Source organism: Zingiber officinale, chromosome 5B (assembly GCF_018446385.1).
Source record: "Zingiber officinale cultivar Zhangliang chromosome 5B, Zo_v1.1, whole genome shotgun sequence".
Classification (NCBI taxonomy): Eukaryota; Viridiplantae; Streptophyta; class Magnoliopsida; order Zingiberales; family Zingiberaceae; genus Zingiber; species Zingiber officinale.
The window spans coordinates 77119766-77134594 of NC_055995.1; the positions used below are offsets into that span (position 1 = coordinate 77119766).

A 14829-nucleotide genomic window follows, 5' to 3' on the forward strand; every position below is an offset into this window, starting at 1 on the left:
GAATGTAATTTAAAGGAAGGGAGTAATTTAAAAATTATATAAAATTAAAAAATTTGATAAAAAAATAATAAACAAAATTAATTAAAGAAATAAAACTAAATAAATATTAAAAAATTAAAAAATAATAAATAAAATTAATTAAAAAAAAATTAAAAAAAAATATAAGTATTAATGAAAAAATAATAAACAAAATTAATTAAAAAATAAAATTAAATAAAATTAAAAATATATATAAGTATTAATGAAAAATAATAAATAAAATTGATTAAAAATTTAAACTAAATAAAAATTTTAAAATATATAAACTAAATAAAAATTTTAAAATATATAAGTATGAATGAAAAAAAATAAAAATAAAATTAATTTTAAAAATAAAACTAAATAAAAATTTAAAAATATATAAGTATGAATAAAAAAAAATTTTAAAATAAAAAATTAAAATTAATTAAAAATTAAAAATATATAAGTATGAATTAAAAAAAATAAAAATAAAATAAAAAATAAAATAAAAATAAAAAAAGATAGAGGGTAGAATGGTCATTTGAAAAGGGGGGGACAATTTGCTTAATTAAAATATCAAATTGAAAGGTAAAACCTTCCTCTTCGAAAATAAAATTCGAGCATAATGTCTCTAGAATTTGCTGGTCCTCATATGATTGTAACTAACACTATAAATAAAATTCCTTTTTTGCGATAAACAATGGATTATGTAACCAAAATTTTTGTCAACAAAAAATAAGAAATCATGGAAATTTACATTGAAAAATATTTTGTTATAAAATTCATCGTAAATTAACGACAAAATAATTTTTTTCATAAAACTACGACTCTAGAGTTTCTCCATTGATCAATGACGAAAAAAAATTTCATTGTATATTAGCACCAAAAACTATTTTTCGTTGCAGATACGAAAATATTTCCATTACAAATTGTTAAATTTTGTAACTAAAATTTTTATTGTAAAATTTATCACAAACTTTTAATGTTTTCGCCACAAAAAAAAGGTAAATTCAATACATCATACACACATATAAAGCCTGTAAATCAATATCATATCTGACATTTTCATACACAACAAATCTCATAACAAAATCCCATAACAAAATCTGATATCATACCTGACAAACCAAAAAGATCTCATACAATATCTGATACAACGTACACAAACAAATTCCAAAACAAAGTTTATCTAAGAAATCATCAACAAAAGATCTCATAACATTGTTTAACTCAAACTAGACAATGTAACAAACAGTCTCTTCTAAAATTTAACATTCTTCCTCTTCTAAACAAACATGCATCAGAAAATAAACAAACAAAAAGTAAGATAATTAAGATGAAAATACAGAGTAATAAACTATAACAACAAATGTAAACACTCACCTCTTCTGACATGGATTTCCATTTGTCACCACCTTGGCGACCCTATTGAAAATAAGTTAACACCAATCAAAAATTCACAAACTTAATCAAGTAACAAATGCTCAATAATACTAAATTTGTGACAAATTATATTCATACCCAACAATTTCAATTACAACTATCACCATCATCATCGTCGTCATCGTCGCGGCCACCACCATCATCACCATTACCACGAGGAATCTGACTTGGAGGGGAGGCTAACTGAAGATGTTGCATGATAAAGTTCTGTTGTTGGCGTAAATCGCTAATTTCCCGATCCCTTTGCCTCATTTCATGATTCCTTTGCACTAGTAACTCTTTCAAATTGTTAATTTCTTCAATCAATTGATTTATTTCTGCCCTCACTGCTAATGAGGTGGAAGATGTATTAGCAACTCTACAATTTCGACTTAAAGATCTCAATTCAAATATTCTTCCCTCTTTCGGTCCACCACTCGCCTTAAGTCATAGACTCGTATTATTACCAACAAATGGCTCAAATCCATCATTATCATCACTATCACCCAAACTTCTCTGAGCTAGCTCATCTTATCTATCCTGTATTGTCATGAGAAAAATTAAAATAACAATATAATAGAAATACATATAATATTGATTAGATATATAGGATCATGAGACTATATAGGATCTAAATTATGAACATTCATATTAACATTGAATAAGTTGAAATTTATGATAAAAAGTAGAGAATCTCTATCAAGTGATTCATTAGAAATCAAATAATCTAGTAAACAATGAAAATAAATTTTGGAGAGACAACCTAATAAATTCACTACATTGTTATTGTATATTCAATATAATATATTCAAGTAGACAATCAACACAACAAAAGTGAACCAATCCGATCTAATCAACTTAAAGTAATGTTTAGGGAAATTCATCAAACACTTCACTTGCATCATTCAATTCAAACAAAATCGATGACATCTTAAAAATGGAAGCTGGGTCTAATACAATCAATCAACAATGAACTCATACAAGCAATCAAACAGTCAAATCACACATCAAGGAAATCAATCAGATCCTTAGAAGATGGGATGTAGCCAGATCTATGGAAGATGTTGTGGCCATTCGTCGGAAAGCAACAGCAATGGCGAGGCCGGTTGCAAGCAGCATGCTTCGCACCCAACATTTAAGGGAGGGGAGAGGAAAGGAGAAGGGAAAGAATCAAAGATTACCAAAGGAGATCAGCATGCTTCGCAAGTTGGAGAGAGCCAAAGGACATCGACATCACTGCATGTGTGCATTCGGGATAGAGTGAATTTAGGCCTAGGAGGGATTTTAGATCCCTAGATCTGAAATTTCCTCTAAATTTAGTGACGAAATGACTTCGTCACAAATTTAGCAACAAATTTATTATTCATCGCTAAATTTACTAAATCGAGATCTGTCCGAAATTTATATGTTCAACGAATCCAAAATTTATTATAAAATTCATCACTAATTTGTGATAAATTTTGCGACAAATTGTTTTGTTACTAATTTTGTGATAAATTATTTTTGTTGCTAAATTTTTTGTTGTCTTGCGACGACTTTTTTTATCGCTATTTTTGTTGCTGATTTGTGATAAATTAATTTCGTCCATAAATCTATGTTTTTTTTAGTGTAAAATGCTTCCACTTTAACTGCTCGCATCAAAAGCAACTGGACCTGTACAATTATTCAAAGAACTTGAATTGGAAGAGGTTAAACTGCACATTGGCAGAGACAATTAAGCAAAGAAAAAGGAATAGATGGATTTGTCACGAAATTCTAGCTACATATACCTAGTGCATACGGTTCAGTAATTTCACCAACAATTAAAAATGATTTCATCGAGCAATTTCACTAGCAATTTCACCAACATATACCTAGCTACACAAGCCTTTGTCACTTGACTAGAAATCACATTTTGGGCTAATTCAACCAGCAATTTTGATAAACATAATATAATATATCATCTAAGTTCAATCCAAAATGACATTCATTCAACAAGTTTTGTTCAAAATAATACTTCCAAAAGTATATCAAAATATAAGTGCCAACCTAATTCAAATATCAAATTCATTTTGGTTTGATCTCAGAGAGCTGCTTCACCACGTAATCTCTCCTAAATGTCTTTGGCAGTGCGAAGAAGTTGTCGACCTTGTATTCATCCTTGAGAATATTCTCCCCGACATCCATAATTTCTTCTTGAGAGAAGTCAGAAAGTTCCATTAACTCATCATATATCCTCATTTTTCTATCACTACACTCGGTTTGTTTCTTGAAGTAGGTAGAAATTCCCTTCATCTCCTCATTAGCCTCCATAACAGTAGTAATATACTTGTGAATCTCTCCCACCAAGTCACCTAGAACATCATCAGACTTCCCTTTTTTCTTTCTCGTGGTTGACTTCTTGCTTGATGGGCACACGGAAGAATCTAGAATCTCAAATTTCTTTATTTCATCTCTGACAGATTCTTTATCTTCGTGATCTTCAATTTGTTCATCTATTTCATACTCAAACGTGTCAGCCTCTTCATCGCATAAATTTATCTCTTCTACTGCATCAGTTGGGTATTTTGCACTAGCTCCTATGGCACAATCTTTCCCCCACACAAACATCAAGTCATCAAGGTGGGGGAACTCTTTGTTCCTTAAACCAATAGCAGCCGGATGACTCTAAATTTAAAACATATCATTAACAAAAAAAAAAACACAATCATTAAAGAAATGAAAAAACAACAAAAATAGAAAAAGTCACCTTAACCCAATCACTAAAGACATCCTTTGTTACAATGATACACTTCTCAGCATCATTCCATCCAAATCCACTGCTATGATTCAACATCTCTTTGATTGCATGGAACTGCCTCTTTAGTAGCTTGTACCTTGACTCGATATGAGGGGTAGCCTTCAGATTGCTTGATGGCACTTTAGCAGCCATAAGTTTCTCTAAATGCAACAAGTACCCAGTTCTAAAACCATTCTCGCTCTTCCAAACTGAATCTTTGCTCAACTCAACAAGACAGTCAACTAATGCAGCATCCTCTTGTTTTGTCCATAAGTGTTTGGCGCAAAGAGTTTTTCTTTTAACCTTTGTTGGCATTGAACTTTCTACTTGTTCAATTGGAGTTGATAGAACTGGTTGTGAAGTTGGTGCATTCGTAGCCGTTGCTACCATTGCTAGCCTCTTCTTGCTCTTTCCTTCCATTGAAAACTGAAATTAAATCATCCAAATACAACATTGTGCATGCGTAAAACATAATCAAGTTGTTCAAATGGAAAATATTCAAAATCTAGATATAATCAAATTGTTCAAACATAATCTAATTGTTCAAATTGTTCAAATAGATAATAAACTCAAATACAACATAATCAAATAGTTCAAATACATAGAAATAAAATCCAAATTTCAAGAATGAACATTATATTTAATTAACTAATAACTGTCAGCTCGTGAACATATCATCCGCAAGCTTGTCTCTCCATTCAGTCCCAGTAGAACTGGATTTGACTCAAGGACATCAGCCTTGGTCTCTATCGAATCAATTATCATTTCATACCTTATGAAATTATGGAGAATACAACAAGCATAAATAATCCTACATGACTACATTGAGTCTTAATGGAATAAAAAGACATCACTCATATAGCCCATCTAGCTTTTAAAATGTCAAAACAACTCTCAATGCAATTTCTCACTTGAGAGAGTTTCGTATTAAAGTACTCTTTGGCTGTCGTTTGTTGATAACCTTGGCTCCATTTATTCAAGTGGTACCTTTGATCTCTATATAGTGCCAAAAATTTTTCCTCATTTGTGTATCCAGCATCACACAAATAATAATAATAATAATAATAATAATAATAATAATAATATATATATATATATATATATATATAAACCAAATATTTGTTAACTATATTACAGGTGACTATTATTTTACGATAATTATAACTTAATTACCTTATGGAATCTTCAAGTCATTCCTTTTACTAATAGCATCCTTAAGACTACCATCTGCTGCAGATCCTTCCTAACCCGATAGGACATAACTAAATTCTATGTTCGATGTGCATACACCCAAGGCATTGGTTGTAATTTCACCTTTTCTAGTTTGATGCCTAGGTCTGTCAACTATTGGGACATTGGCATTAATATAAGTCTCATCTAATGCTCCCAAACAATCCTACACTCAAAGAAGTATCATAAAATTAAATTAATTATTGTATACATTAAAATCGATTAAAAAATAAATTTATAGAAATTATATACTTTTAGCTTAAACCATTTCCACCTCTCATCCGTGTAATTTTTGTGGGATTGGTTTTGGTTTCCTAAGTAAAATGTTGTGTAACCGCAGAACAAAGTCCAAAACTAATGAAATTGTCTACTCACGGTCTCGTTGGATCTAACTGTTTAGCATTTTAGAACCATATTCTTCACATTATGTCCAATAATGTGAAGAAAAGATATCACAAGTTCACTAATTGACATATTTCTATTTCCTTTCAATTTTCTATGAGTTGTTAGCAAATAACAAAGTTTATCTAAAGACCTTCTATCCATCCTATAGTTATCAACACATTGACGATCACTATAAAAAATCATCTCATTTAATTTTATAGACTTAATATTATATCTACACAATGCCTAATCAGCATATAATATGCTCCTCATGAACCTAACCCTCCTTCTCTTGATAGCTAAGACAATTGTCAATAATAAAAGCATAAATAACTTGCTTTCCATCATCTTCATGCGCATAATGAATACCGAAATCATTTTTATCTCCTGCCAACCGAATCATATCAGCCTATCATGTAAATAGGGCAACGAACCAAACAGTAAATTAGCAAGGTGGAAAATCCTAAAACAGGAGGTAGAACAAGAGAGTTAAAAGCCCAAAAATCTAATAATACTGAATTGAGACCTACAATTTCTGTTTCAAACCAGAATTGAAACAGGAACAAAATACTGAAGCAGAAGGTCACATCAAAATTATTATGATGGCCAACAACAAATTATAATACATAGTGCGTGTGCAACTATATGCTTGGAAAGGAACAAGAATTGAACAATTATCTTAGCAATCTAACTGTCAAGTTCTCACTATATGTAGGAGGTGCAAATGAAAATACGAGTTGATAACCATATTTTTAATCATGGTGACTTTTGCAAGCATTGAGAAGAATAAATCCAAATTAACTAAGACATTACTCATTAACAAAAACTGAAGTTCTATCATTTGCAAATTAGCTAGGAGAAGACAAAAATGAGAAAAATCTTCTAAAATCTAAACAATCTGCTCTGCATGTCAATCAAATTAATACCTGTGCCGGATAAAAAAAATCAATTCCCAAACTCTTGTTGTTAATGCCTATCCTCAACTCACCAGAGGGGGATTATCCCCCAACTCAAGTCCATCCAAAGACAAGAAAGGAGGAAAAACAAACAACGATACGAGATTCGAGGAATTACACGATCACGTAGTAGAAGAAATTCACTGAAGGAAGGAATCGAAGAAGAATCCCTCCCAGCATGGGGATTTCGAAGAAGGCGAGTGGGGAATGCCTTCGCGAGTGGGACGCCTTTAGGGTGCGAGTGGGGAACACCACCAAGGTTCTTCACGAGTGGGGAATGCCGCTAGGGTTCTTCACGAGTGGGGATGCCTTTGCGAGTGGGGAACGCCTCTAGGGTTCTTCATGAGTCGGGAATGCCGTTGGAATTTGGTTATATCTAGGGCAAATTGAGATTTGATAAATCTTTAGGGCCATTTTTGTCTCAAAGGGAAAATATCGGAGGATAATTTTGGAAAAAAAAATCGAGAACCTCGGGATTAAGGAAAACCTCACTATTAAGAGGGAATCACATTCCGGGTGGCATGGCCCGTTTGTAATGTGTTGGGCATGCGTCATTATAAGAGAACCGCTCATTATATAAATCAAACAAGGTTTTGTTGATAACCTTGGATAGATAACCAAGGTTATCAACAATAACTTTGAACTAAACGCACCCTAAGAGATTTCTCCACCTCTGAAAATCTTTTATAAAAGGAATAGCATCTTTGATCAAATGAGAGGATTGGCAAGCCGTGAAGTAGGAAGAGGTGATTTCAAATAAAGTAAAATTTTCTTGTATTAGCATTGACATGTTATATCATTATTTCTGCTGCAACTTGATTTGATTGACCTTGCAGAGTTATTCACCCCCTCTAGCCACTCGAGTTCATCTGCATCAATCCTATCACTAAATTTCCAGTGAACTACAAAAAGCTCCACAGAACATGACATGCAAATAATTTCAATTGGATAAAACATGTAACATAATATTGAGGAAAATGCATCTAAGGTCATGTTCTAGACTAACTTCTGGTTTATTAGATTAGTCAATTATCTAACAGTCCATTTGAGAAAAGTGATTAAAAAGTTAAAAGTGAATTACTTCACAATTCACATCACCATGAAGTTGAAAGGAATATTGTGACAAAAATCATCCATTCATCACTAATCAGTTCTGTTGAGATCATATTACTTGTAAGGAAATTTGAGTCTGTCTTACTGATATTTCTAACTATTCGCATGTTTGCTGATGTTGAGAAATAAAGACCAGTAGAGAGTCATACTGATTAAAGTACTTCAGAAAATTACTATAGGCAACACAGAGCATATTTTGGAGTAAGTAGCAGGACAGTTATTAATCAATAATTTTTTAGAAAAAAGACAGACCACATTATCTAAAATGATACCTAACTTAGTCTAGAGCAGCAAAACATAGATGCTCATGAATCATACCTGCATTGATGGTGGTCTCAGTTGAGTCTTCAAATCTCGAACTGCAGACTACAACATCACCATACCGAATAATCTCAGATAACCAGGCTAGATGCAAACAACTAATAGAAAACTAAACTCTATATCAAAACACAAAATGCATATTTAAAACCCAAAAGACAATTGAATGGATTGTGCATCAAGTAGTTGATTCTTGATTCGCAAAGCATTTGGGAACTTTATAAATCATGGCTCTAACCTTGGTAGAAACACTCATACAATGGTGCAATCTTATCAGTATTTCAGTGACCGGTGACGAGTTGATTAGTAACTATCCTCTTTATTTTAAGCAGGAGAAATGTAGTAATGGAAACCATACTCCTAGATATATATTAAAAAATGAACCAAGTATAATAACGCTTCATTGACTTATGTATGGCAGCATAATGAGGAACCAAGTATAATAAATAATGCAACATATCACTAAAGCTTAGAAAGATACTGGAACGAAGTTTACCTTGAGATCAGCAATTTCCTGCTCTCTTTTTGCAAAAGTGACAATAAATGCAGCCTCTCTTTTCTTAGCTTTCTCTAGCTGAAAGAAACAAATTCAACTAATTGTACTATCAGTAATGACTGGTCTACCAGGGCAATAAATACATTATTCAGTAGGTATACCAAGAACTTGCAAATGCAATTAACATAGTTGTATGGATGAAGAATGTACAGGTTACCCAGATATCAAGCTTAACTGAGGTGTACGTAGTATGCTATAGATTGTAGTGTGTTACTTGCATTCATTCAGATGATTTCCAGATAAACACGATTACCACAAAGACATGATCAACATGTTGAGTCAAGGAAATTTAATCAAGAAACTTGGTGCGAAGTCTTCAAAATATTTTCTAAAGTTACGTTAACATGCTAGTGAAGGGAAAATAGGCAACTGCAGCATTTTGGAAGAGAAGAGATCACCAAAACCTTGTAAAATTAAGAAAGACGAAAATGTTGATCTTCATAACTTTTGGAAGGCAAATACCTTGCGACCAAAGACGTCCTCTTCTTCTTCGTCGAGATCTCCAAATTTTCGCTTACCATCTGGAAGTTTAGCGTGTAACAGGAATCCAAATAGGTGAGGAAAAAAAGAATAAACAGGAAAAGGGAATACCTGAACGTTTGGTACTAGTCTGGCTTCCAGGAGCATCCCCTCCAAAATCGTCTTCCTGCATCGTCAAAAATAAAAAATAAAAAATAAAAATAAAAAGTTCGCCAGGATGTTTACAGAAGAGTCACTCACATCATCGAGGTTTAAAGTAGACACCATCACCGATCGGAAGAGTTAGCTGAGAAAAGTTCCTTCACCCACCAATCTCCACACTTCCCCAATGCTGGAGAAAAAGAGCAAAGGGAGTGAGAAAACAATGACACAAATTGCAGGAGAAAACCAAAACGATGCCAAACAACCTCGGCTGTGCGCTTCAAATCGCGTTCGAGTAGGAAGGGAGGAGGGAAATAAGTCGGCCTAGGGTTCTACCTCTCGGCGCTCCTAAGCTCGGAGGCAATGCAATGCAACCAACCGGCGCGTGTGCAGAAAATTTCATTTTGCCCGCCAGTGTTTATCGATTATCAAAACCTACTCGATCGAAATTTCCCTTCACCCCAAATTTTTCCGAAAATACCAATTACCTCCAGGTTATCCAAATTCATTTATCTTTTTTTTTAAATTATTATTATTATTTATCATCCGCCCCATTGCCAAGCACCCATGGTTTAAATCATAGCTAGGATAATATTTTTCTTTAGTTTAATGAAAAATATAATAAATAACTGAAGATAGAGGTATCTGATTATAAAAAATAAAAAAAATCCCATACATGAACGAAGCTCCTATTAATATAAATCTCGATAAAGGATATAATTACTCAAATTAGTAAAGCTTTTGTGAAAGCCCTCTTCTCTTTTTTATTATTAGATATTAAAATAAAAAAATTAGAAAGGAATTCTTTGATAAAATTATTATTGATAAAAAAGTCATGAATTCAACTTTTATAAAAAAAAATTAAAATAAAACTGTGTATAATAAATTCTTTTCTAAAATTCCGTATGACGAAAATTTCATGCACCGGACTGTCTTTTTTATATTAAAATAAAAATTAAATCCAACAAAATGCACAAAGTGAATCACCATTTGGCAACTTTTTTGTGTAAAAAAAAAATCAACAATATGAACACTTTTGAGTGCCATTAAAAACTTACAATATTAAAAGAAAATTTTAAAAAAATATATATATAAAAAAAAAAATCAATTTTCAGCTATTTTCTTGAGCTTGAAAGTGCATGCCATTTCTCATAGTTCTTCATCTGCCAGTTTCTTTAGTCGAACCATTTCATGCGGCGTTAGTAGTAGCTAAGGCGATCAGTGAGTTTAAAGACAGCTACTTGCTAGAAGAATAGGACTAAAGAAACCAGCTGGAGAGTAGAAAATGCTTCATCTTTACGATCAATCGAAATGCAGCATAGCAAGGTACGTGCATCAGTGCTACCAAAAGATACCTGCAGTTACACCAAAGATTCATCATCACAATTGTGTGGCTTGAGCTCAAGATTGCTGGTGAAATCCAACTGATTTCCTAACTTTACTGTGCATGAATCAAGAACTAATCAACATTCAAATGCTCCGCATAGAAGAATCAATGTTCAGAAATGTCAGTCTTTTATCCGAATGAAACTTACCATATTGGTGCATAATTGGATGACAAATCGAGAAACGGGTAAGGCCACCTGCAAGAAGAAAATGTCAATCCAAAGCTTTTTTTATTTTTTCTGAAATGTCGAAGAAGATTAAAAGAGATTCTACCATATATTGGTACAAGCATGGATCACCCATTGAAATAGGACATAAACTGCTGTCCAGAGTAGGAAGTATGCCATACGGAACCAGGGAAAACTCTGTTTAAGGTATGTGAAAGTGTTAATCATCGAACCAACTTGTCTTACGATAAATCCACCTCACTAAACCACAAGGAAAAAAGAACAATTTACCAAGCTATTCAGTGCTGTTTCACCGAGAAGGAAAACTACATTGATCGAATGCATGCCAACCAATACCTGCCATTGCAAAGAAAATTCAAGGACTTTAATGATCTTAACAAGGCGATCCTCTGAAAACCTTCCCTAGAATTTCTGAATTGTTGATGCAAAAATAAAAATGAACATCTGAGAAAGAATAGATAATGACTGATTGGATTACTAAATGCAACGTTTGGTTGGAATGCATTGTGAATAACAGTTTCGTTTGAGTACTCGATGAGCTACCCTGCATATCGAGGCTTTTATTTCCGAGTGTTTAGTTGTTGTAGTGAACCAACTTACAAAATTCATGTTATAATCTTTGATGGCCAGAAATGGGAATATGATGAACCAAAAGACGCAATCGGTAAGCATCACTGCACCTGCACTTGTCTGGCAAAGATAAGAGGCAAATTAGTTCACCTGCAAGGCAAAAAAATATATATAGGAACGCTTATAGTGTTAAAGTACACAAAGGTATAGAATGCTGACACAAAAAGGATAATGGCATTGTCTGTCTGTTAACTAAAGAACCGGGTAAAATTGAAATCTAAAGGGTATTTCTTCCATAAGTGATAGTTACTCATCATAGACTTGCTCACATAAAGCTTGACTGCTTGCACACTCTTGCCACTCGATTCTCAATTCAAGCGAAAGTTTCGCATGACCATGAGTGTATGTGAAATCACATAGCTATAACTAGCACTTTTATGCTTTTCTGATACCTTTGCAAAATAAATGATTGCCTGATCAAAAATTGATCCTCTCGGGCTCTCAAGTCTCAACTAACAGAAATAATTAGTATTTCATTGTATCTGATTTATGTTATGTCTACCTTGTTTGTACTATTTCCAAAACGACGAGAATATGGATATATCATCACTAGTATTCAATAAAATTATTACACCACACGCCAACCATCCCTTAAGATGCCCCCTTTCGTGCTCTATAAATATATGAAAGCAAGACAACGATTGTAAAGCATAACTGCTCACACTTAAAATATTAGCAAAATCAATTAGAATAACTTTTGTTGGTAATGGTTAGTTTTCAATTTCAATCGCCAATGATTATCGAAAATTTAAAGCTAAATACCAGCTTGAACAATCATTGCACTGAAAGGAGATAGATTTGACTGATTGTCATAGATAAAATGCAATTACCTGAAAGATTATTTGAAACAAAATCCCCCAATAGCCAGCAGTTTCCTTTACTAGCTGTTCCTCGAGAACATTAGACTGCCTCTTCTTTTGACCGTTTACAGAAGCTATATATGTTCCCTGCTCCACATTCAGAGTTGTAACTCCAACTTTATCCTCACTAAATTTGTCAAGATGTTTGCACCCATAGGCAGACATCAATGTTCCAATCTAAAAGATAAAGCTGTATATGTGAGAACTTTAGAGAAAGTATCTATGGTTGTCTAAAACATCGTAAACAAAAGGAAAACATTAAAAGTGGAAATACAAGCGAAATGGTGTGACATTCAAAGTTTAAGGGCGTACCAAGAAATAAATGGTAACCAGCATAAACGTCCACCTGAGAAAAATGAACAAATGACACTTAAAATGAGTGAAAAAGAAACTAAAGGAAACATATCATTTTTCTAGGGATACAATTCCATCCTATAGAATTTAGAAAAAAAAAATTGTATTGCATTGCATTTTATAAAGAAATTTCGTGTAGTTATAGGCTCAACATAAAAGTCCTAAATACAACTACTAATTCTTTCGAAATAATCAATGCTATCTAAAACATAGACATAAGAGTATGCCTTGGACTAAGTTATTTCTTATGCTTTTATCCATCACATTCATTGTTATGGACTTCAATGGAATTGAAAGGAAGAAAATAATTTCTATTGGAAATTCAAATTTCTTTTTGTTCCACTTTCAGTTGATTAGCATGGAACTAAATTATTTCATCCTCTCTTCTCCCATCCAAGTAAATGATTTTTTTTTTGACAAATCCACTCTTTCCCTTTCTTTTCCCTCCTATCTCCCTAAAAGTAAACATGCCATTAGACACTCCAAAAACATTATAAGATGCTACTTTATCAATTGATCAAGATTTGGCAACTGCAAAAGCTTTTCTAGCAACATGAATCACCAACAGACAGTCAATTCCCACAGAGGAATAAAGCCAATCACTCAAAGTGCATGATAAGAGAAGCTGCAAAAACTGCTCGACACCTGAAACAATGGCTTACTGCGTGTAGTAGTAAAATATTCCGCCACCATCCACAAGAACATTGATGACAAGGAACCCGAGCAGCGCGACGAAGGCGACAAGCCGGAAGGCCAGCAACCAAACGGGGTGAATCTCCGGCACACAAGGCCACCACAGCTCATCCTTGCACAAGGCACTGCCTTCAAATTTCCACACCAAAATGGAAGCTACGATCATGGAAGACAGCACCCACACAGCACATAGCAGAGCTCTCCAGTTCAACCAGTAGTACGCCTCGGTGGAGTCAGCAGTCACAACCGGCTGCCAAGAATTTGATGAAGGTGCTGCTGAGAAATGCATCAACCTTCAATCTATTCTTTTCTCCCCTGCTGCTCGAGTTGAGCTTTGAAGATGCTCAACTTTCAAGCGAGGAAGGAAGACGGCCGTGGACTGTGAGTTTGTTTATGGAGGTTTGCAAGGAATAAAGCTGAAGGTGAATGGGAAGAAAGATAAAGTGCATTGGGAAAAAGTGGCTTGATGAGATGCTTCTCCCATTTGGAGGGAAACTTGGGAAGCCAAAAACTTTGTGTTCGTTGAAATTGATAAGCCAAAATGTATTTACTAAAATTAGGAATGATAATTTCATCCGAATCCGATGGGTAATTCGACATCTGATCCGAATGGAGGAGGATATAGAGAAATTTTTTATACCCGATTATAGTAAATGTGTATTTAGATATGGGTATTTCGGATATGAGTATGGAGGCGGATGTAGTAAAATCCTATCCATACCCTACCCGATACCCTATATATATATATATATATATATATATATATATAAGCCTCATATTTTATTGGGAAAGAAAAAAACTTTAGCCCGCGTTTCGTCTTAGAAAAAAAAAACTTAGTTTGTCTTTTTACCCGGTCATCAACACGTATCTTATATTGTTTTCCACGGGAAATGTTCACCCGATCGATGGAGCGTGAGACAAGGAAAAGCTGACAAGTATACTAAAATATTTTTTTTAAAATGAGAATGGTATGGAGTAATAGGATATGGGTACCCGAAACTCCGACGGATATGGGGATGTGTATGAAAGTTAAATACCCGATGGGTATGAAGATGAATATGGATATAGATATAATAAATAGGGATAGATACGAAGGATATAAAATTCTATCCAAATCTTATCTATTGTCATCCCTAACTAAAATATATATGAGATGCTTCTCCCCTGGATGATTACAAAAATTGTTACTTTGATCTTACTCAAATTAATTTAGTTACAAATATTATATATAAAATATTTTTATATATTTTTTTTACTAACTTGATTAATATGATTTAATTTAAATTAAACTATTTTTAAATTTAAATGACTGGCACAATAGTTTTATAATAATTTTAATTAATTTAAAATAAGTTTGATT

The 14829-nt window shown here is 33.2% G+C and overlaps 2 protein-coding genes across 6 annotated transcripts; both read right to left on the minus strand.

Annotated features, from left to right (window-relative positions):
* Nucleotides 1-1097: 1097 nt before the first annotated feature.
* LOC121984596 lies at nt 1098-9759 on the minus strand. Of its 5 annotated transcripts, none has more exons than XM_042537603.1 (10): nt 9625-9759; nt 9458-9548; nt 9329-9383; nt 9200-9258; nt 8678-8755; nt 8182-8229; nt 4151-4588; nt 2604-4068; nt 1522-1962; nt 1098-1425 (listed from the first exon to the last, which is right to left on the minus strand). In XM_042537603.1, exons 2-8 carry the CDS (start codon nt 9482-9484, stop codon nt 3469-3471), a joined length of 1305 nt encoding a protein of 434 aa, XP_042393537.1. In that variant the 5' UTR covers nt 9485-9548; nt 9625-9759; the 3' UTR covers nt 1098-1425; nt 1522-1962; nt 2604-3468. The 5 variants fall into 5 exon arrangements, with proteins under 5 accessions (XP_042393537.1, XP_042393536.1, XP_042393535.1 ...); XM_042537602.1 differs by having other exon boundaries at nt 4151-4606; XM_042537601.1 differs by having other exon boundaries at nt 1098-1285; nt 1384-1425; nt 4151-4606; nt 9200-9383; nt 9625-9748.
* A 642-nt stretch (nt 9760-10401) lies between these two features.
* Nucleotides 10402-13868, minus strand: LOC121987510. The gene is made up of 8 exons (XM_042541275.1): nt 13439-13868; nt 12735-12768; nt 12393-12599; nt 11533-11622; nt 11203-11268; nt 11018-11109; nt 10894-10941; nt 10402-10713 (listed from the first exon to the last, which is right to left on the minus strand). The coding sequence occupies exons 1-8, from the start codon at nt 13756-13758 to the stop codon at nt 10617-10619; spliced, it is 954 nt and encodes a 317-aa protein (XP_042397209.1). The 5' UTR covers nt 13759-13868; the 3' UTR covers nt 10402-10616.
* Nucleotides 13869-14829: the final 961 nt, after the last annotated feature.